General features: G+C 37.9%; 1 protein-coding gene across 1 annotated transcript in view; it reads left to right on the top strand.

The window, feature by feature from the left end:
- The window catches only part of C6 (complement C6), a 67131-nt gene that overhangs the window by 2676 nt on the left and 39631 nt on the right, over window positions 1-24824 (top strand). Inside the window, exons 3-7 of the mRNA XM_032896841.1 lie at window positions 466-610; window positions 5103-5244; window positions 14960-15098; window positions 18909-19109; window positions 22492-22732. Of these exons, the coding sequence (XP_032752732.1) occupies window positions 466-610; window positions 5103-5244; window positions 14960-15098; window positions 18909-19109; window positions 22492-22732 (868 nt within the window). The remainder of the gene's footprint in view (window positions 1-465; window positions 611-5102; window positions 5245-14959; window positions 15099-18908; window positions 19110-22491; window positions 22733-24824) is intronic.

Here is a 24824-nt window from a genome sequence, read left to right as displayed (position 1 = left end):
TTCTACCATCACTCTCCATCTTCCTCCTTACCAAAATGTGTCAAAGTGTGGAGAATATGTCAAATCAGTTTCCATAGTGACTTTCTTATGCAAAAGAATCTCAAGATCCTTTTCCATTTATCACTTGACACTGTCAGAGATATAAAAAGGCTATTTTATTGCCTGAACACAGGAGACCCTCAGTAAACACTTTTGAATTTACCGTTGGTGTAATTTAGAATTGTTATGATTTCAGCATAAAGAGAAGCCTTCTCATTTTTCACTTTGGGAAACTGAGGCATGCCAAGTGCTGATTTACTAAATATACATATTAGAATGAAATTGAGGAAAAATATTAGTACAGTCCAGGTACTGTCACCATGGGAAAGATTACAATTAGGACTGACAAGGACATCCTGGGATGGATTTTTACTTTGACATTGGCCTTGCTTTGAAATTATTCACTCACCTCTACTTCTCTTTCAGGTTAAAGTTAGATCTGTCCTGCGCCCAAGTCAGTTTGGGGGACAACCATGCACAGAGCCCCTGGTGACCTTTCAACCATGTGTCCCATCTGAGCTCTGCAAAATTGAAGAGACTGATTGCAAGAATAAATTCCTCTGTGACAGTGGTAATATATTCTGCTAAAATATTCAGTCTTCACTAAAAATACTGACTGCCAGGAAAATCTCAGGGAAAAAAGTTCTTTTCCCATTGTAAGCATGAGGGGGACTGTTGTGAGGTTACAAATTAGCAAAGCACTAGGTGTGAAATTAGCTTTCATAATAATCTTGACCAGTTACCTGACTCGTTTGCTTAAGTAGTAGTGTTCAAAGCTTTCCTTGGTTATAGGGGTGGAGAGGGAAAGAGGAGAACAAAGGAAAAGACAGCAGCAGATTTTATAACAAGTAGACATTAGTACACACAAATCTATAATGAGGCTTATCCAAAGGAAGTGATGAAATGGGGGCCAGAAAAATGGCTCCGTGGATAAAGTAGCTTTCACTCAGCCTGATAACATGAATTGAACTCCAAGCGCTCCTATGACAGAGAGAACTGACTGCTGAGAGTTGCTCTGGGCTCCTTGTGTTCGCATAGCAAACACAAACACACTAAATTAAATAAATAAATAAATAAATAAATAAATAAATAAATAAATAACCAGAAAGCTAGGTTAAATAAGAAGTGGCAGATTTTTTTTTTGTTGGAACAAGACTGATGAGATATTATTATGTCAAGTGAACTGTAAATAAATTTTCATGACTGGTCCCCAAAAGCTACTCCCAATACCACACTAATTAGAAATCATATTGGTTTAAATGTTATCAACATTCAAGTATAATGTATGCTGATATCTGTAAGAACTTATATTTAAGTTACATTAGAATAGAGTCAAATCTTAAATCGTTTAATCACAGGTACTCTTCTTCATTCCCGGATCCTACCACTTCGAACAATTTAGATATAATTTCTACAAAGGCTTCAACAAACATCAAAATGGACAATTTTAGCTTTCCAGTCACCTGGTCTATCTTGCTGTCAGCCAACTGTCAACCCTCCTACATAAATATATGACCCTATACCAGCAAGCCATATATATATATATATATATATATATATATATATATAAGCAAGGACATGTTCCAGTGAATCATATTTACAAAAATGAATGCAGGTCAATTTCAGCATATGAGCCATAGTTCTTTGAACTCTAACATAAATAACCAATTTGTAGTTATAAAAACGAAATTTCGGATAGATAAACCCCACATCGCTTCTCTGTACTAGCAACTTTTAAATAGTAAGTAGCAAGTTTTAAATTTCACAGATAATTGACTTAAGACCTTAGAACTAAAATTCTTCCTTTCTTACACATCGCTCTTGACCTCCATCTCCGCCAACTTCTAAATGCAGATGAAAGGGTTAGTGTCAGGGTTTTCCTGACCTAGAAAATGAGGGTAAGTGTTGGGTTCGGAGATACACCTTGTGCCTCCATGATGAGGTCACATCATGAATTAACGTAAGATAATAAAAATCTTGATGGAATGGCTGAGAATAATCCAGACTTGAACATTACATCCAAAATCTTAAAATCAAAATTTGCAATCGAAGTGCAGCTATTACAGCTTTTAAATGCAGTTGTTATAGTGAACGACATGAAATGGGTTATAGAAGAGGTCACTGTAGATAAAATGTTCATGAGCCTACAAAAGCGTTAGAGTCACATAGTGAGAATTAATACACTGTGGCTAATTTCAGGCGAATCTGCAACTGCAGCTGCCGGATTCCAGGTCAACAGCATTATGTCCACAGCCACTGTTTAAAGACTGGAAGGACAAGATGGTTCAGCATCCTGATGAATGACCAGAGTTCATTCCCTGAGAGTCACATAATAGAAAGAGAACCAAATCCTATAAATTGTCTTCCGGTCTCTTGAACCTCAACCCCATCCCCTGTGGCTGCTATGCCATCACCCCTCCAATAAAAGCTAATTAAGTTCTGCAATAAAATTAAAAGTTAAAACATCCAAAATATCACAATGTCAGTAATTGTTGATAAGTTGTGTCCCTGAGCTCTGTGCTTCCGGAAACACCTCGGCCCCCAATGTCTCCATGGTACAGCTCCAGCTACCAATTGATACATCCCTGGCAACAATACAGTTGCCATCTTTACAGATTGAGTGATTCGATGCCTATTTTGGTTGATAAATTTTCCATTGAAAATGGTATGTTACTGTACATTTCAAAAACCACGTACTATGAAGAGGAATAAGAGAGCTTGGCTGGACATTGTTTGCCTGATTTGAGATGATACTTAGTCCCTGACCTAACAAAGCCATTATCCTGTTCCAAACAGACTCAGTCTTGCATTTCCTCCTTCATATTTACCTTTCAGTCTTCTCGGAACCCTCAAGGCTACAATATCATTTTAATATTTGTCTGGAATTTTGAGCCTTATCATGACATTAGTTGTAATACATTATGCCAGTTTATCTCTCAGGGCTCTAATTTTAAACATTGAATAAAAAATTAACTTGTCCCTCAGGAGTTTATAAAAATAATATGCAATCACAATAACATAGTCAGTCTAACTTAAAAACAAAGGTGTATATGACCACATGGCTCCAACTAGCAGTCAGTTTTATCTACAATTTCAATTTTGTGATTAGTCACTCATGGTCAGCTACAGTCCGACATATTAAATAAAAGAGCCCGGAAATAATTTTATCTTTTAAATTCTATGTCAGAGTAGAACAAGGAAACCATGTGCCACCCCACCACATCCTTCTCAGGATACTGATCGCCTCTCTGTATAGCATATCCACCACACACACTACTTGCCTATTGTGCCAGCTATAAGATCACTGCACCAGTCAGCTGTAGCAGCACAGCTGTTCACAAACCCTTATTTTACTTATGAGTGGTTCCAGAGTACAAGGGTTGGGGTGGTGGCAATTCATGTGAGTCAAAGAGGAGCATGCAGCATCCAGGCAAAAGTCCTTGACTTAAGGTACATAAGAAAACAGTTGATGTGGACGCTAAGACTCAGGGTAGGAAAGGAGCTAGTGTCCATGCACTTGTAAAGAAGGAAATATAAACTAGACTAGCATAACCATCACATCTCAAACTACAAGAGTTTGGGACAATGAATATGATGGGTGCTTAAGATATGAATTACAGGGCTCTGTGCTCCCTGAAGACTTAGACTTGGGACTGTCTTATGAATTGTCCTCCACAGATAAGGAGGACTACTGTATATGTATGCACTGACTTGATAAATTCTGCAACATTCAAACTGCTGTTCAACTTCCCACTCCCCACTTTGGTATAGGCTACATTCATGGCTTATAACGTCACCTCCTTCCTGCTTCTTATTCCATTGAATTGATATTGCCTACAGTCATTCTCAGCTGTGTCCCACCTTACCCATGTAATCCTTGTCCCCCATTACTAAACACTACTCAAAAGATACCTTGTTTCTTTCATTTCAGCACTTGTTGGCAGGTCCCTTTCAATGTCTAGAAGTATCAAAGCCTGCCAAATAACCGTGTGCTCCATGAGTATCCTTAGAGCTATCTAAGAAAATAGAACACCTCTCTAAAAGGAAACACTACACAAAACTGGATTATTCTTCAATATGTTAGCACCAAGAATAGTATTTTTTAAAAATATCATAAGTCAAAATGGCACTCCTCTCTGTTTAAAGTTAAATAACCTGTTCTGTTCTCTTCTTTACCAAAAACAAGATTAAAAGTACATAAACACAAAACTTTATACATAACATTAGGATATACAATTTCCTAAAAGTAAACTCTTCTTGTCTATATCTTAAAACTGACAGAGATTCAATCCAATCTTTTAGTACTGTATGGTTGTGATGTTCATAGCCATGAAGATAATAGCTGTCTAAACACAAGATAAGATCTTGAATAATCTAGAGAAGGCAATTAATTTTGAGTATACCCTACCTTCTACATGGAAATTATTTATTAACCAAAAGATGTGAAAGTAAGTGTTTTCACGAGTCTTTGTAGTAATAAATTCAGCAAATACACAAGTCTCACTGTCAAGCATTTGTTTAGTCTAATTAGTTGATACACACTGTGAGGGAACCACTGATCACAATGTCTCAAGCTGGTAATCTTCAGTAAGAAGTATATGAGATGAAAGGAAGGTGTCTGGCTTCTTCTACACAGGATAAACTTTTAAAGATTTGGAGATATATTGTTTGCACAAGTAGATTCCAAAGTAGATTTTTGTCTTAAAATGCCATATGTAGAATGCCATTGAAATCAAAACAAAATTCTGAACCTGTTACCAATCGCTATCTTCAGACCAATATCTCTACAGAAAGCTCACTGTAATATAATTTTAAAATTCTCTTTGAAGAAAAACAAAAACAAAAGAAAGTTCTCTTCTTGAAAACACACCATAAACAGCTAAACAATCTTATGGTGACTCTTAGACTCTCAAGCCCTAAAGGTGACTAACATCAGTTTATCACTTCCGTTTATGCATTCCTGTACCTTACCCTCAACTTTGGAAACATTTGTGTCTCACCTGAATAAATGCTTTCCTGATTGAGAACACATTGGAAATGCTGTGGTGTGCTTTCTTGACCAGGGCGCTGTATTCCCAGCAAGTTAGAATGCAATGGAGAAAATGACTGTGGAGACAATTCAGATGAAAGGAACTGTGGGAGGACAAAGCCAGTATGCTCACGGACATACACTCCTATCCCCAGTGTGCAGCTGATGGGCGCTGGGTATGTAACATCCTTTTACGATTTTGGAAAGAAAGGGTATCTTGGAAATAGTTGGAAGTATATCAACAACGAAACTATAGAAAGTACAAAAATTTGTGGAATGTAAGCAACACATGACTTGAATGATGTTTGGGTCTCTGAAGAAATTGATCAGGAAAAAAGAGAGCATTGCTTATGGTTGTATTTATAAGTCAACATCAACATCCCAATAGGAAAATTCATCTTTTTTTGGTGTGAAAGAGTAGGAGAGGTTAAATAATGGAAGGAGGAAGGGGAAAGGGGAGGGAGGCAAGAAGGGAGGAAGAGAGAGAGAGAGAGAGAGAGAGAGAGAGAGAGAGAGAGAGAGAGAAAGAGAGAAAGAGATCCTCATTACTTTCAAGTGAGAATCTCATTAGGAACAGCACTGGGCTCCTCCAATGCCACTTCATTTTCATCAATACCCGAGCCTCGCTTGATCATGTGGCAAAGAGAGTTCCTACTGAAAAGCCTGTTTCTTCCGTTGTTCCCTACTCCCATGGTTCCTTCTCCCTCCCTCCCTCCCTCCCTCCCTCCCTCTCTCCCTCCCTCTCTCCTCCACCTCCTCTCCTGACAACAAGGTTAGAGGATTGTTTTTTTTTATTTAATTCTAATATTAAAGTATTCAAAACAAAAACAGGAAGAAAGGATGAATGGGAGAAGGAGGAAAGGGAGGAAGAGGAGCAGTCATAAAAATACAGAATGGTGATGACCAAGTGAAGACATAGAATAAGATGTGTGCCAGTGTGGCTTGAGATCCTCTCCCATAAACAGTGTGACTTATGGGTGGGTACAGGCAGAAGGCTGGCCTTCTGTTGTTATCTGGTCTCACCTTAATAATGAGAAACCGAACCTCAGAGAGTTTAATTAAGTCTGCCAAACCATGAATGGTGGAACTAGAACTCAAGGAGAGATTTATCAAACAAGTCTGTTTCTGTAACTCCACAGCAGCACCCCCTTAGAGAAACAACGGAAAGAAATATGAGACCCAGCAGCCCTTGCTGACAAGAACTCAAAAATCCTCATGTTACTATTTCAGGAGGGCACCTGCAATTTGGCAAGGGCATCTAAATTCATTAGGCCATGCCCAGGTTTTCAAATAGTTTAAAGAATATAAAAGGATTCAAGTAAAAAGGAACTGAACCTCAGCTTGAAGGTTCAGAGGAAACCTGAGAAACATAAGAGAAAATTTATAATCTTCTGTGTCCTCTATCCCCATAATGAACCCACCCTTTAATTTGGTGTCGGAGGAAGCCAATTAGCTGTCAGGTCTATTGCTTCCTACTGGAATTTTAAAACATTTCACTCTTCTCGGGCTAGAGAGATGACTCGGTGGGTAAAAGTAATTGTTGCGCAAGCCTGACCACCTGAGATTGGATCCCCAGAATACATATAAGAGTCTGGGTACGGTAGTGTATATCTGTCATCTCAGCCTTCGCCTGTGGTACAGGGGTGAAGGCGGTTGACGGCCAAACGCTCACAGGCCAGATATTTTGGAGTTTGCATTGCAGAATAAGCAACAAGAAAGACCAAGTCTCAAAAACAGAGGAAGGACAGAAAGGACTCTTAAAATTTGTCCTCTGGCTCTCACGTGGGTGAGTCACAGCGTGCCACTGTGCAGGAGTGCAAAATGAAGTTTAGAAGTCTTCAGGTTTAATTAAGAAAAAAAAAAAAAAAAGAACCTCCTCACTGATGTTTTTAACATTACTGTTGTTGCCACAGTTGCATAACATGGAATCAGGAGGTCTGAAAGGCAAACAGCAATGCGACTACAGCTTCATTTGGTTTACAACAAAAACCAGTAACCACTGGACCAGACTCCAGAACACTTGTAAAGTAGATGAGACATTAGCCTGAAGTAAGGGGAGTTTGGTTCCACACATATTTCTGCCTGAACCATCACAACCAAGTTATTGAATATCATGGTCCTCAGTTTCCCCATATGTGTCCTGTGTGCTACAAACTGATTTGTGATTCTGCTCTAGGACATTCTAACTGCCTCCCACTCCCATGAGAGTGCTTTGATATCTTTTTTTTTTTAATCATCATGTAGAAATATCTTCCCTGTTATCCTCTTCCTGGAAGAAAATCCCAGCCCCCAAATGCGCACTGATGATCACCGTGTCTCTAAGGCTCTGACTTTTCAAGAGTTTGTTATGTTCCGACTAATGGAGGGGACATTATAACTAGTCTCTTATTCTGTGAATCTTGGCTCCAGGGCTACAGATAAGAAAAACCGCATGCTTTGTTTGTGTTCTCTGGCAGGCAAACTATGTGGCCTTCCGACAACCAGAGCTGTTGTCCTCAGGCTTCTTAGAACAGAGACTGCTGACTCAAGGACAGCCAGTCCTCTCTTTCTCCCCAGGGAGAGAGTCTTGAGATTTACTGTAATTTCTTTCTAATCAGCTGGCCTCAGCGTCTCAGCCTCCTCCCTCTGCCTTCTGATAGCTTGCTGCCCACAAAAGATATCTTTTAGAAGCCTGGCTGCTTTTAAAAATTACATCTTTCCGAGAAAAAACAAATTAACAATACTTATATTCCCAACATCAATCACTGAGCCCCATTCCTACAGCAAGAATCATACAAGATGAACTGTGTGGTTTGTTTTCTTTTCAAGCTCAGCCGAGGTGGATTGTGTAAAAATTTTTGGCCACGTATATATATGCATACGCATGCACATACATCTCTTTTAAGTTATATGTTTTAGCTAGTACAAGGCCATTAGCCCAATATGTGTGAAACTCCAGTTCCTCCAGTACGGAACCAAAAAAGGATGAACTATAAAGCAAATGTGATTTTAAAAAAAACAATTTAGAAAGCTAAAGTCAGAATGTATTTGAAACATTAAAATATCGAGTCAATATAAACATTTCAACAGAGACTGAAAATATAGGAGGTAAAACCTTGTGCATAGTTGGTTCAGCTCTGACCAAAAAAGCAACTTTGAGAAGAGAGGGTTTAATCTAGTTTACAGGTTATTTTCCATCACTGAAGGAATCCAGGACAGGAGCTAAAGGCGAAATCCTGGAGGCAAGAACTGAAGCAGCAGTCACAGAGGCTCTGCTCTCTCCACCTCCCTCAGCCTCACAGCACTGCCCGCCCTCCTATACCAATCAGTAATTAAGAAAATGACACACAGACACCAGCCAACTCGATCTGGGAAAGTTTTCAGTTGAGATTTCCTCTTTCCAGATAATTCTAGGTTTGTGTCACATCTACAGCCAAAGCGAACCATGACAAGCTTCCAAAAGTTTCCTCATCCAAGTTCCGATAGAGTGACCTTCGGACAAACCTTGTCTTTAAACTCTGCAAGCAACTTCAAAGATTCCTTGTGACCAGGGAGTTCGTTTTCTTTTCTGAAGTCCCTTCTCGTTTGCTACAAATATAGGTACACAGACTGAAGCAGTCCTATAAGAACCATTCTTTACCCTTCATCCACCCCTCTTAGGATACTCAAGTATGTGAGTCACAGACACTTGTGCTTCTGTGAATACTTCAGGAAGCTCTCCCCAGATCAACTGATCATAATTCGCCATTCAGATACTCGCTGTTATAAATTCAAATGTGAATGGACATAAAGCTCAAGTTGTACTTGGAGCTATTTGAGTGCGAACTGCTTCTTTTCCTTTCCTTTTCTTTTCTTTTTATTAACTATTTTGTTTGTTTACATTTCAAAATGCTATCCCCTTCCGGGTCTCCCCTCCATGAACTCCCACCTCACTCTCCTTTGCCTTTAAGAGGGTGCTCCCGCACCCACCCACCCACTCCTGCCTCATTCCTCTAGCATCCCCATTCTCCGGGGTATCATGTCTCCATGGGACCAAGCACCTCCCCTCCCACTGAGGCCAGACGAAGCAGTCCTCTGCTTCATATGTAGCAGGAGCAATGAAGCAGCCCACATATACTCTTTGGTTGGTAGTTTAGTCCCTGAGAGCTCTGTGGGGTCCAATTGGTTGATACTTTTGTTCTTCCTGTGGGGTTTTAATCCCCTACAGCCCTTCCCCTAACTCTTCCATTGGGGTCCCTGGTCCAGTCCAATGATTGGCTGTGAGTATCTGCATCTGCTGTTGGCAGAGCCTCTCAGAGGACAGCCATACCAGGCTCCAATCTGCGAAGCACATCTTGTCATCAGCAATAGTGACAGGGTTTGGTGTCTGCGGATGGAAAGGATGGCACAGTGGGGCGGTCTCTGGATGACCTCTGCTCCATTTTTTGTCCCTGCAGTTCCTTTAGACAGGGACAATTCTGGCTTAAAATTTTTAGATGGATGGGTGGTCCCACCTCTCAAATGGGAGCGATGGCTATTTACTGGAGGTGGTCTCTTCAGGTTCTATCTCCCTGCTATTGGGTATTTTGGGTAATGTCATCCCCATTGAGTCCTGGGAGTCTCTTGAATCCCTGGTGGCTGGGACTTTCTAGTGGGACTTTCCAAGTCCTCCTGCCCCTACTGCTACTTATTTTTCTTCATTCTCCCGGCCCTCTGGGCTTTTCTATCTCTTCCCATATCTGATCCCGCCCCCATATTTTCCTCCCTCTCTCTTCTCCCAACCTCGTCCCTCCCGTCTCCTTCCATGACTGTTTTGTTACCCCTTCTAAGTGGGTTTGAAGTATCCACACTTTGGCCTTCCTTTTTATTAAGCTTCATATGGTTTGAGTTGTATCATGGGTATTCTGAACTTTTGGGCTGATATCCTCTTATCAGTGAGTACATACCCAAAAGGACATACATGGTATGTGCTCACTGATAAATAGATATTAGCCCAAAAGCAGTGCTTCTTAAGGAACTTATCCAAACCACTTCTCAGAACAGTATCTCGGAGCTATATTCAAATTCACCATACAATTTGGCCATTTGAAGCAAGCAAGCATACTGGAGGTTGAGCAAAAGGACCATGGTTTGCAGGCTGGGTTGTGCTACATAGTACGGTTCTATTTTAAATCAGTTTGCAAATCTATAATTTCTTGGTATATCCACAGATTTATATAGCCACCACATGAAGATAATTTTAGAACATTTTATACAGATTTTTCAGAGCAGCTGCAACATTTTATGTTTTCATTGTTATGCTTGATTGAAAAATCAATCTCCCTTCAGTTTGCCTATAATTTTTTATGGAGCAAACTTTTAATTACTGATAAGTGTTGGAAGTATGTTACTAACAAAATCATATTTTAAATACGATGCTCATTTATTTGAAATTATTAGTTGTACTTTCTGGTTTCTAAATTTTTATTTGTTTATATATTTATTTATCGTGTGTGTGTGTGTGTGAAAACAGGCGTCTATGAACCACAGGTCACACATGAACATCTGAGGGCACCTTTTCTGGAGTTAGTTTTCTTGATTCACCCTGTTTTGAGGCAGTCTCTCTTAGTATTTCTAATACTGTACTGAAGATCAGTGTATCTGGCCCACAAGCTTCAGACTAATTCCCCTGTCTCTACTTCCTGTCTTACATTAAGGGCACTGGGATTACAGATGTGTACCACCTCATCTGGCTGTTTTACTTGTTGTAGGGATCACACTCAGGCCACCGGGTCACCAGGCTTACTAGCAAACGCTTGTACCCTGTGAGCTACCTCCCTGTTCTCCAACAGTTGTTTCTAATGTCCCTTTCCATTAAAGCTGCCTGTCCTAACAGGTGTAAAAGGACAGCTCCTTGTGGCTTCCGTTTTTATTTCCTGAGTGGTTCACAGCGTTGAACAACTTTCTGCATGGTAGTTCCTTGACTTCCGTCTGTTCTGTAAAGAAATGTCTATTCAGATATTTTGATCACTTGCACACTATGAGCTCATATATTCTTTATATCATTGGTTTATAAGTATTCTCTGTATATTCTAGATATAACCTCTTCGGCAGATAGGTAATTTTTTTATAAAAATTTTCTCCTGTTGAGTTGAGTTTAATATTTTGATGGTAACCCTAGAAGTGTAAACTTTTTAAAGACATTGGTTTGTTTGTTTGTTTGTTTGTTTGTTTTTGAGTATGTGTGAGTACCTGAAGAGGTTTATGTTCACTACAGGCAGTTAGGAGCCTGCAGAGACCCAAAAGTGTATAAAATCTCATAGGAGAGGAGTTTACATGGGGGCTGGAAGATGCTATATGGGTTCTGAAAATCAAATCTAAGTCCTCTGCAGTAGTAAGTGCTCTTAAAGACTAAGGGGTGTGTGTGTGTGTGTGTGTGTGTGTACGCGCGCGCGCGTGTGTTTGTCTGTGCATGTGTTTGTGTGTGTGTACGTGTGTGTGTATGTGTGTGTATGTGTGTGTGTGTGTGTGTGTGTGTGTGTGTGTGGGTGGGTGTGTATGTGTTTGTGTGTGTATGTGTATCACTTCTGCTGTGTATGCTTTCAGCATCTCATCCAAGAAGACTTTGCCATATATATAAGATCACGAAGATCTACTTGTACAGTTCTACCTTGTCTTGATCACTCAAGCTTTAAGCTTCTTTCATAACAAAAACTGTGATTCTTCTGATCTTGTTCTTGTTTCTCAAGACTCTTTTGGCTATTTACAGATGACTTTTGGAATCTGCTTGACAATTTTTCATGAATAAAAAGTCAGCTCAGATTTTATGTTGCAATTTTCATTGCTGTAATAGAATGTCTGATAGAAATGACTAAAGGAAGGTTTGTTTTCAGATCTTCCCCACAGTTTCTGAAAGATTAATCTATAGTCATTGGCTATTTATCCAAAGCCAATAATGAGAAAGAACACCCTAGTGCTCTGGACATGTTCAGAGGACACTCAGCTCATACCTGGAAGGCAAAGAGACAAACATTGAGAGACACAGACAAGCCACAGCTACAAGACTCAAATAACCTCCCTCCTGCCAGTCCCTATCTCCTAAATTTTCTAGAAACTTCTAACGTAGAGTTACAACTGGGTACCAACCTTCAACCATGTGGGAGAACACTTCAAATAAATTCCATAAGAGAATTTGATTGAGTTGGTTCAACATCCACATGTCAATTGGGGAAGTACTGACATCTTATTAAAGGAAGTGCTTCCGGTCCATGAATGTGGATGTCTTTCAATTCGTTGACCCTTTATTTACTCTTCCAACAATTTTTATACCTTTCAGGATTCAGGTCATAGACAACAATTTTCTCAGTGTATTTCTGAAACATTTTTTAAAATGCTGTTATAAACTGAATTGTTTTCTTAATATTGTTTGGAAAAGAGAATGCATTTTATTTGTACCATTCAAAATTTCAAATATACTATAATTAGCATGTAATAGTCATGAATATTTGTGAATTACAGTGTGGCATTTAAGTATTTATGTACAGTATGTAATTAACAGATCAGAAATATTGACATATCTGTCATCCAGACACTTCATTTCTTTTTGTTGAGAATACTCAAAATACTTTCTACTACCTACTTTGAAATATTCAATTAAGTTTGGCCAAGTTTACAAACCCTATTCTGCTATAGACATAGAGATGTTTCCTTCTTTATGACTTTACCTCTGTACCATTATCCATCCTCTTTCCATTCTGTCCAACACACTGGTAGCCATTTTTCTACATGTCTCTGAAATCACTTAGCTTCCACATCTAAGTGAGAACATGTAGCATTTGCCTTTCTGTGCATGCTTATTCCATTTCCCATTGTATCTTCCATTGTTCATGTTGGTGATGATGTATTTTCTTTGTGTACTCGTCTAGGTTAGTTCTGTACCTTGACTATTATTACTAGTTCTCCAGTAAAATGAGTATAGATGTTTCTTTGACATACATAATTTCTACTCCCTTGAATGCATATCCTATAGTAGAGATGCTATATCATGGAATGGTCATAGTGTATTTCAGGAATCTCTATGCTGTTTTCCACAGTGAGTGTACTGCTTAACATTTCCAATGTCCCCTTTTTGTTTTCTGACCATGTATCTTATTGTTGTCATTTGAGTAATTGCCATTTTAAATGGAGAAAGATCATTTTTATTGTGTTTTTGGGTTGCTTTAGATTCATAGTTGACATTTGTCTATTGGTCTTGAATACTACAAGAGAAAACTATTGAAGTAAGTATACATCTAATTTAATGGAATAAAATCCACTTTCTCCACTGGAAAATTAGGAAAACTAAAATGTACTATTCCATCATGTAGAGTTAACAGGCTAATCTTGTGCTAACCACTATAAACTCCTCAAACTACCTGAAGGTCGTGGATAATTACCTCCATCTTCTCATGGGAGAAGACAACTGAAGATGGTCTTAAACTGTATGTTCTACATTCATACTGGTAGAAAAGAACAACTATTTCTACTAGTCAAGTATTTGTTATTAATGTTCTAACTTTATTTTCTAACTTTCTAATTATCCCTGTTCTGCTCTTAACTTTCTTCATCATTTTTATTTTGACATTTTCATGTCCATACAGCTGTATTGCTGTACTGTGTTTACAGTTACCTCCTCAGTCCCCATCCCACCCCATTTACCCTGTCTTCCTCCTCCTGTTGTTCACATTCCCCTAAGGACACCGTGCCACCTGGTTAGAGTTAAATGTCCAAATAATTAATTCTATAATCTAAATCCAAATGCCTAACAGCAGAGTACCCAAATTCACATATTGGACTGCTTTGTGATGCCTTCCCAGAGAAATGATTATGTTTGTCTTTTCATACCTGTGTAGGAAGTTGATAGTGTAGCCTCTGAGAAAGGTGAAGCCATTTAAACACCATGTGTTTTTTAAACTAGCATTATAAGGGTAGAACAGAAGCACATGTAAGTGGTCATCCTGAGGATGCACATGTCCACTTGAGCACTCACCACCATCAGAGTGGAAAAGTGATTGTGTATCATGAGTGGGACAGGGAAGGGGAAAGCACTTCCTTCTACTACACGGAACTTCTGAATGATATTCCCAAGAACTGAATTCTGTACTATAGAAGACAAGGTTACCTGGTCGAGCACATGTAGAAACTGACTGTGTTTGTTAAGACTCTAGCATAATCTTTATAAAGACATTTTAATCATCTATATAAATTCGACATAACCAAACTTTTGATTAAAAAAGCCTGCTTTTCTCAGAGAATATGTTATCTGATCTCTAAGAAACTGGAAGACTATATGAGATGAATGAAATTTTCCTCAGGCTGCTTATAATTTCTTGAATATATGAATTTAAACAAGCTAATCTTTGTGCCTCAATTTATTTATAAAATACATGTAAACAATTTTTTCAATAAAATACACCTATTAAATGTTAAATCACTTAACATTTGTAAAGCATTTACTATTGTTTAGTGCATAGGGGGCTAATAAATGATACATAATCATTTAATAAGTAAAATGCATTTTAAATGTAACTATATGACAATATAGGACTATTATTATAATACTATTAAAATGTTGCTATTTCTATTTTGTAATTTACTTTCTATCAATATTCTCTTACCATATCATAATATGCTTCTGATGTCTGTATCAATATTGTAAATAATAAAAATTATAAGTTCAAATTTTATTTCATGTTGGAATCCTAGGTGTTTTTTAGTCAATTGGACTGGGTTTGGGACAGCCTGTCTTTTATGGATGTCTCATCATAGAGAATAAAAGAAAAAATGAGCCTTCCCTTGGAGTCATTTGTCAGAAGTCAGGAATGTCTAGAAAAAGGAATGTCTTTCATTTAAGTAAAGTAAATTTTAAAGATTGCTTTATATCTACTGAATTCTTCAAAATTGCTTTGTTTCCAGGTTTCATTTTCTGGCAGGAGAGCCCAGAGGAGATGTCCTTGATAACTCCTTCACTGGAGGAATATGTAAATCCGTTAGGAGCAGCCGAACGAGTAATCCACACCGCGTTCCAGCCAATCTGGAAAACGTCAACTTTGAGGTACAACAGTGTAACATGATGGTCACTTCCACACTGACAATGTTTATAAACTAAGTTTCTAGTGGAGATTTTGATGCGTGAAGGAGCAGAATGGAAGGATAACGAACAATTTGAATCACACATTATATATTTCTATTTCATCCTACCAAAACCCAATGAGGTCAAGATTATTTTCATTTTCTTTTAACTAGAGGAAGGGGAAAAAAGGATAATTAATTTGTCCAGCATCAAACAAGGTAGGAAGTAGTTGTAAGTTACAGACTTAAGCCCACACTTCCTTGACTGTTCATCTTTTCTCCGTGAACATACAACTTTAAAACATATTCATGCCAAAAAAAAACCCATTTATTTATTCAGAATGTTCTCTTACTGCAACTTTTCACTCACATAACCATGAGACAGATATGAAATAGTCTCAAGTGCCTACAAAGCAAAACTAAAACAAAAACAAGACAAAGTAAAAACAAACAAAAAGAATTATGATGAGTCTGAATAGAATATAAATACCTTGGCTTACCTCCCTTAATAAAATAAAAATTTTCTTATTTGATTTTTTTTCCTGTCTAGTAAGGAGCAGTACACTGCAGTGCTGGATAGTAATCTATTAACTGAAAATAAGTTCTCCATCCATGTTGCATTAAAGTGAAAGTGTGGTGATCGGAATGAGATAGGCTCATATACTAGAATGTTCAGTCACAAATTGTTTGGAAACATTAAAAGGATTAGAAGGTGTGGCCTTGTTGAAGGTAGTGTGTTACTGGGGGTAGGCTTTAATGTTTAAAAAAGCCCAGGCTAGATCTAGTGTTTTGTAGATCAGGATGTAATTCTCAGCGACTTCTGCAGCAATACACTGACCTGATGATAATGGACTAAGCCTATGAAACTATAAGCAATTCCCCAATCAAATTTTTTTTATAAGGGTTGCCTTGGCCGTGATGCCTCTTCACAGCAATAGAACAGTGATGAAGACAGTGGACAATCTCTTTCCTTTAATTTTTGATCAGGGAAATACATAGTTTTAGTAGTCATGGTCTTGCTGGCAGACTATACTGCTAAAGAGATTTTTGAAATCTAACAGTTTGTGAGACCCTCTTTACAGTAGTTGGTATTCAATAAGAAATCATTCAACACTTTACAGCACTCATAGGTAAATGTGCTTATGGCCAAGTCCAAAGACCTAAGTTCAATCCACAAATTTGATTCAATACTTCTGTATGCTGTTCTCAGACATCTAAATGGGCACTATATCACCAGCCTGCCCGCGCATGTAAACACAGAATAAATGAATAAATGTAATATTTTAAAATTATTATGACACCTCCATACATGTAAATACAGGCATTTTCCAATTGAATTTACTCCATTTAAAACCATATAAGATATCCTTCTGAGTTTAGAAAGTAACTTGGGAGTCCAATGGCACATTCTAATACCCCTCGAGGACTAATGACAATATTCATAGGATATATGGTATTGAATGGACTTTGAAGAAAGAAATGTATCTGTTTACATGTGATATTCTGCTGAGTGGTCTTTTCTAGCTTCCAAACACGCAGTCCACAAGCTTGCTTTCAAAAATACAATTTTCAACAACAGCTACTGCCCCAGTATTCTCAGCAGAAATCTACTTCACACAGTTTACAGAGAGCATTCCCATGATTCTCCCTTCCATCTCTGATTTCTTAAGTTCCCTATATCTGTTTTCATAATGAGTGTTGATTTACCTCCTAAATATCCTTAAATATAATCTCAAAATACAAAACTGATCAACATTAAACAGTTTATTCATATACTTGGTATTTATTAATAATGTATTATGAGTAAAATACTGCCTTTATTAAGATCTCATTATTACCAGACCTCATTCCAATTTCTTAGTCTAATATAATTTTTGTCATTGCTCACTTATGAATCTGTCTCCTTCCCAACTAATACATTTGGCAAGAATCCTCTGTAAGTTTCTGTTCAGGACATCTAAACCCCCTTATCTACATTTTTATTCACATGTACGTGTGTATAAGAGAGAGAGAGAGAGAGAGAGAGAGAGAGAGAGAGAGAGAGAGAGAGAGAGAGAGAGAGAGAAAGGCCATGTACACACCACAAGTTGTAATCAGAGGACAACTTTCACAGTTCCACCTTTCTGGGTTTTTTGACTTGAACTCTGCCTTAGTCAGTGTCCTATTGTTGTGAAGAGACACCATGACTAGGGCAATCCTTCCACAGAACTTGCTCACAGTTCAGAGGTCTAAAACGTTGCCATCGTAGTGGTAAGTGCGGAGGCATCAAGAGAGACTTGGTGCCTGACAGGTAGCTGAGACATCTATATCTGGATCAGCAGGCCACAGAAGGAGAGAGACCCTGGGTCTGGGTTGAGCATTTGAAACCAAAAAACCCCTCACCCACCCCCTGCCCTCACCCCACTCTACCCTCTGTGACATATTTTATCCAACAAAGCCACACCTACTCCAACAATGTCACAGGTCCTAAGCCCCGTCAAGAAAAGCAACTCTCTGATGACCAAACATTCAAATATGAAGCCTTTGGGGGTCATTTCAAACCACCACACACCTATTAAGTCATCTTGATGGCTCCTAATATCTTATTCTTTAAGCTCATTCAGAATGTAAAAAATTATAGTCTGGGCTTTTTTTAAGAACCTGTGAATAAATCTACACAGCTATTTTTATATACATATATTCTTTAATGGCGTGGCCTTTTCATTTTGTAAGTGACTGAGAGGTTCATTATGTAAGCATTTTAGATGCTAACCATCACATTCTGTGGTATCTGAAAGCAACACTGAGAGGCTGGTTTTGTCACCATCTCTGAGCAGTCACTGTTTGCAAGAGGGCTAGATTTCCTTCTTTCGTAGTCTAATTTTGAAAGTTGTTTAATGCAACATGTGATTTGTCTCTCGGCGGTTTTTACTGAGTGTTTAAAATATTTTATTTCTATTGCAAGGTAGTCCTCATCCATTTTAAGTGATTTTTAACCAACTATTGTCCTTACAGTTGTGACTGTAGCAGGAGCTTAAGTTCCTGAGACAAGACCCACTTTTACTTTTTGCTTCCGTGGATTTCAAAAGTGTCCTGCATCTCAGAGGCATAGCCAATAGATCATAAGAAAAGAGAGTCCAGCTATGGTCACACAGAACCTTTCTCCTTTGTCTCAGTCGTAGATCACTGAAATATAATTGAAATCAAATCTCACAACACACTAAAGTCATAAGTGGTATTAAAAATTGACCTCATCATGGCTGATACCATAAAGAAATGTTTTAGTTTGTATAGTTAGAGATGCAAAAGTAGGCACTTTGGAGGCTGAAGAGATGTGGTTAAGGGCCCTAGCTGCTCTTGTAGGGAAGGAAATTTAGTTCCCAGTGCCAGATGATAGCTCATGACTAGTTTCCGCAGATATCAGGCACACAAGCAGTGTGCAGATATACCCACAAACCAAATGCTCATACACATAACATTATGAAGTTAGCCCTCGCTGCTTATCATCTTTCTAGTCTCTGGTTCTGTGTCCTTCCCTTAGTAGGGAGGCTCAAAATATAGTCTCTCTGGATCTACACTGATCTGTTTTCCCATGAGTACTGCATCCATCACACTGTATTTTCTCCATAACCAAACTTTTAACAGTCTGGGTATAAGGATTAACAGACTCTCTTGCTCTCCAGTGACATGAGATGGGTAATGGCTACTTGTTGACTGCTGAGTGGATGAGTGATCATTGTGTGAGGTGACAGCAAGTAGCTCTGCTGTGTATTCTCCAAGCTATGTCTTATTTCATATGTACTTTGCTGCTCAGGTACAAACTATAGAAGATGACTTGAAAACAGATTTCTACAAGGATTTAGCCACTATTGGAAAAAATAAAAATGAAGACCGTTCATTGTCTGGTGAGAAGAAAGACTCTTTCCACGTACCGATTTTTTATTCCTCAAAGAAAAGTGAAACTTTCCAACGTAACTCGGGCTTCAAAAAAGCCATTGAAGCCTCCCACAAGAAGGTAAGGAAAATAGTTGATGATTCATTCTTCCTTCAAAATTAACACCTAGCGAAGCAACCAAGCAACAAGAAGCTGAACTTTTCTGTATCAGTGGGATTTCTAAGAGATGCTTAAATAGACTGTTTTCTTAATTCTCAGTTTAGTATTAAAGATGTGCTGCATACAGGTGTTCTTGTTTTACTTTCAATTTTCTGTCCTGGTGGTGGTCAATATGGGTTGTTTTCAATAAGTTTTAAGGCTCATTTTTACATTTATTTATATGTATATGCGTGAATAAGTATATGCCACATGTGTGTGGGTACCCACAGACCCAGAAGAGGGTGTGAGGTCCCCTCAAACTAGAATTAAAAACAATTGTGAGCTGCTTGGATGTGGGTGCTGGGACCAAATTCAGGTCCTTCAGAAGACTAGTCAAGTCTCTTAACTGACCCATCCCCCTGGCCCCAAAGAGGGCTATCTTTTTAAGCATTTGGAAATTATACAGAGTAAAAGGTTTCATTATGATGTTGCCAATGATGGGGATATTTTTTAGACTGCTTGTGATATTAGTGTATTTTCTTCATTTTTAAAAAAATCTGTTGAGACTTTCATATATGAGCGTTGTATTTGTATCATTTCTGCCTTTCCTTCTGTCTCTAAAACTCCTTCCTTGCCCCTCCACTCTTTCCCAAATTCAATACCTTTTCTTTATTATTGTTATACACACACACATATTTAACTTACTGAGACCATTCTGTGTTGCTCACATGTACATGTGTTTAGAGCTGGCACCCTGAGATTGTATAATCTATTGGCTGATTTGTCCCTGAAGAAGACTGAATCTTACTTCAGCAGCCATTGATTACTTGCACATCTTCATCTAGGGGTGAAATTTACCCCCTTCGCTGTGGCATGTTTATTGGGAGGTCTTGTTTAGATAATGATATTGTGGAGACTTTTCCTGTCATGTTTAAAGAAACGTTTTAAAAATTATATATTCATTCACTGTGTGTGTGTGTGTTCCTGTGTCCATGTGTGTGCATTTCATGTGTGTACAGGTACACACCCTATAATATGTCTGTGAAGGTCAAAGCATCACTTGTTAGAGTTTATTCTCTTTCTGTTATGTGAGTCTCAGGGATCCTCCTCAGGTCATCAGACTTGCCTTAACTAACCAAACATGTTTCTAACAAATGACAAAGAGTAGCTTTGTCTTTTTATGCAATCTGTTTCAGACTTTGTATAGACATAGACACTCCCCTCTTTCAATCTACTAATTCAGACTTTCTTGGGATCTGGTCTTTGATCAAATCCCTAGCTCACCTCGATAAAGCATCCATGTCTATACATAATTGTCTAAAAATCATAGTGTAGAGAGGGAAGATGATGAAGATTCTGAAAACATGTGGGTGACCTGCAGATAGTGACCTCATTTTGAGACAGATTGCACAGTGTTCTATATAAACGTTTTAAACATACTAGAGAGCACACATGAAAACCTTTTTCTGTGGATAGAGTGCTAGTTTTTATCTTAATAGCCCTTGCCCAAGACAAAACATTTGGGGCTATTTGCAAATTAAAAGATTTGAAATTGCTACTTTTCAATCATTCTGCCTCAGAATTGTCACCCTTGTATGGCTCAAGACAATGTCAACATGGAAGTAAAATAGAGAGGCCATCTGAATAGAGGATCCTTCATTCTGGTCCATCTATGGAGAAAATGCTACTACAACCTTTCTTAGTCTGCAAATACTAAAACACACCAAAGACTTGTGAATTGATGCAGGCCCTTTAGCTTAGCCTAATATGTGTTGTTTTCTTTCATCAGTCTCAGACCTGAATAAACATTCATTGGGCAGAGAATCTCTTCAGAGCAAAATAATAATCATGTGAAGCTTGGTGGTTACCTCCCTTATGTTACAAAGCTGAAACCATAAAACACAAGTCAAGCACAGCAAGATCTCACAAATTGATAAAATGTGCTAATATTGTTCAATACTCTTGTGTAATGTAACTTCTTGGTCTGAAATTGCCAGTTCCAACCATTGTACAGTAGTAATGTATCATGTCTGTGCTTCTGGTATGTTGAGCTATCAACATTGTGTGTTGTATGTTTCCAATGATTTAGTCTGTAAGGAAAACTATAAATATTGAACCTCCAAAGTATTATGTTAAAGATGCGTGTTTCTTAATAAAAAGCACAGAGATGCTTCAAGTTTGAGGGCTGTCTGACAAAATTCGAGTGTTAAAGTTCAGAAATAGAATTCATAGGCATCCAAAGAAACATAACTCCACAAAGGAACAAACTTTCTCTGCCTTGTTCACTTCTCTAACAAGTGCACCTGACACAACTGAATTAATTTAAATTGAAGTCAAGAACATAGGAAGGCAAGAGAGTGGAGTGGGAGAAGAGAATAAATGATAGCTCCTGTTTAACTTTGCAATGTTTTCGGTTTTTGCATTAGCAGCTTTTTGATTTTGTAATTATAGCATTCAGGAAAATGGCTGTTTTATAATTAACAGTTACAATAAAAACCCTTTTGCTAAAACATGGTAGTTATTCTGTAACCGTTGCTTGTATAACACATTCTTTAGAACCAGGAGAATAGATTAAAACGCATAATTCATAAACACAGCATACCTGAATATGCTCATAAATGCCACTAGTTATGTGGGAGAATGCAAAGGAATGAGATCACAACACAGTATTAACTGTCTGACCTCGAATTAACCTACATAATAAGAAGTGAAAAAAACAAGTGGATGTGTTTGCAAAAAAGAAGCCAAGAATTAAAGAAAAAACTTCACACTTCTGCATATGTGTGAAAAAATATAAAGAATTTGTTTAATTTCATTTCTTAGTGAAGGAGAATGTGGTGCTCTTTGGCTTCGAGAGTATGAAATGTCACCTGGTGCACATTGCCTTAATCTGGTGGCAGACAACTAAAGTTTACCAAATTTAATGCGTCTTTGTGGTTAGTGGATATCACCTTAACACTTCAGCTGAATCTTTACGGATTCTTTTGTTTACTTGCATTAAGGCATTGCAAAGAAAAACTCACTGGTGGTACGGCAATGCATTGACAGGCAGAAAGACCAGTGTTTCTCATCACTGGTCTCTTCCTTGCTAGAGAATGCATGCCAGAGGCACATATTGTACATGGTTGAGATAATCCCATCTGTTTAGTACTTTGAACATCGAAGGGGAAAGATACCGGAGTGCAGCATGAAGAATGTAGCTTGTGTGTGAGAACACGGAATAGAGTTGAATTATTTTCATCCTGTGGTAGGAGTGGGGCTGATGAGAAGTTGGTGACATTTAAAGAATCGCTCCTCAAGTTTCCATTATCTTGTCTCCATTTCATTATTTTTTTTTCTTATGCTCTTTGCCCTTTTTACGTAGGATTCGAGCTTTGTTAGGATCCATAAAGTGATAAAAGTCTTAAACTTCACCATGAAAACGACAGACCTGCAGCTTTCAGACGTCTTCCTAAAAGCCCTCGTCCACCTGCCTTTAGAATACAACTTTGCTTTGTACAGCCGGATATTTGATGACTTCGGGACCCACTATTTCACCTCAGGCTCCCTTGGGGGCAAGTATGACCTTCTCTACCAATTCAGCCGCCAGGAGCTACAGAACTCAGGTGTGTAGGCTTTGATTAACTTGGCCTGCATTTCTCCTCCTACTCCCTCATTCTCCTGCTCTACACTTCATCATTCTAATGGCTCTACTCTGACTTCATTTAGACCAGTTGTTGTTGTTGTTGTTACCAAAACTGAGATGAAGAAAAATCAGAAGCAAGCACACTTAAATAAAATAAAAATAGTAACCAAGAACCAAAAGAAGAAAGTGTGTTTGACCTCTGTGGCCCAATATCAGTCATGGTCACTAAGAAGGGAGATGCTGGCCAGTACCTAAACAAGAACAAACAGAGTTCCTTAAATTTTATATAATTTACATATAATATCTTATAGAAAATAACTTATAATGATTTACAGAAAATTCAATATCAATTATTCTCTTCTAATGATTTTAAGTAGAGAGAAATGGTGGAAGATAAAGGAATAATTAGAGATTTGACAAGAGAGTAAGGTAGTATAGGCCAAACATTCATAACTGTTGATACTTGCAAACAAGTGCAAAGTATTTTATTTTAAGAAAGTTTTCAATGTTATGTCCTAAGGAACAAATATTTGAGCTTATATACAAATTGCAATATACACTAAGCATCTTTTTTTCCTGAGTTTTATCTAAAATTTCAAATACTAATTACCACTATTATTATAAGATTATAAGTATAAGACATACTATTATAAGATCTTGGATTACTTTGCTTTCAGACACATGTGTGAAATGAAACAGTGCCCTTGTCTCTCATGTGCCCCTTGAAACAAAACCTGGGAAATAATGGTAACCAGACTATGCATAAATTCACCCAAATAAGACAAACATTGTGCATCACTAAATTTCTGTAAAAAATGATGTAGCCATTCATATTAAGAGACAGTAGCAATCAGCACTGGGATTTGTATTCCTCTAATTATAGAAAATAGTGATATGTAATATGCCCTGTCACGAGTCCTTCTGAACCACGAGTTCCCTCTTGATCTGCTTCCTAATAAAGGGGATGAAACAAATGCCATTACAGGTTTTCAGTAAAAGAATTTTAAAGATTGATCTGGTGTAAAGATATGGTATGGATAACACATCATGCCGTGCTTTCTATAGTACCTGTCCACTGTGTTATATTTTAGTCTTTCTTTCTATTGAAGCAAGGCTTGGATGATGTGTTGGGTATATGGTGCCAACATTATCACTGTGCACAAATGGCTAGAAGACACCCCTAGCCCTTGTCTTTATTTCACCTGGCCTGCAGATGACATTGTTCTGGACAATGCTGCTGTGCCATAGGCAATGGGTTCCCATTTAATGACTGTTCTTATTATGCATTCAGGGCAAAGCCTCTTAGCTTAGAGACTAGATCAAAGAACTGTGTGAGTCTTCAACCAATTACCCAATATTTCAGTAGTTGAAGATCTGTAACCAAAATGGAGAACATTGTTCTTCAATCTCTTCTTCTGTAAACAGAGGTAGAGATTAACAAATACAGAGTGAAACAAAGGTTAAGATGTGATAGGAAATGAAAATTAAATATAAAATTAATATGTACATATTCATATACATATATACATAGACATCATCTACACCAGATATATACAAAGATATTATACCTATTCACTGTGTATAGTATTTGCAGCATACATATGCATGTGGATATATCCCATACATTCAATAACATTGTGTTCAATATTTATAATTTCAACATTTTTCATTCAGAAACATTTTGAGCTTCACTAGTACTGAGGTGCAATCTTAATTATGTTGAAAGTGAAGCACACTGGGACAGAATAAATCTTAAACAAATGGAAATCTCCAAAGGGCAGCCCCTTCTGCTTTCAGAGCCTCCCTAAATAAACCTCTTTTTCTCATGTTCTTTTCCTTTTTTCCGTGTCTAGAAATGAGATTAAATGTTAGCAGACTGTAAGTTGAAGGTACTGTTAGACTTTGTTTAATAGCAATTATACCTCTTGTCATCATTCTTTAAAATAGCTTGGATGTTCCACAATGGTTTCTCTCCCTCTCTCAAGAAGAATGCAATTAAATCAAACCGTGTTTGCTTGCACACTTCGCAGTCTCATTCCTCTGTTGGTCAGTGCCCCATTGGTATGCTAACA

This window comes from Rattus rattus, chromosome 3 (genome assembly GCF_011064425.1).
Source record: "Rattus rattus isolate New Zealand chromosome 3, Rrattus_CSIRO_v1, whole genome shotgun sequence".
Taxonomy (NCBI): domain Eukaryota; kingdom Metazoa; phylum Chordata; class Mammalia; order Rodentia; family Muridae; genus Rattus; species Rattus rattus.
The sequence above is the reverse complement of the archived record's forward strand: the minus strand, read 5'-3'. Positions and strand labels throughout refer to the sequence as shown.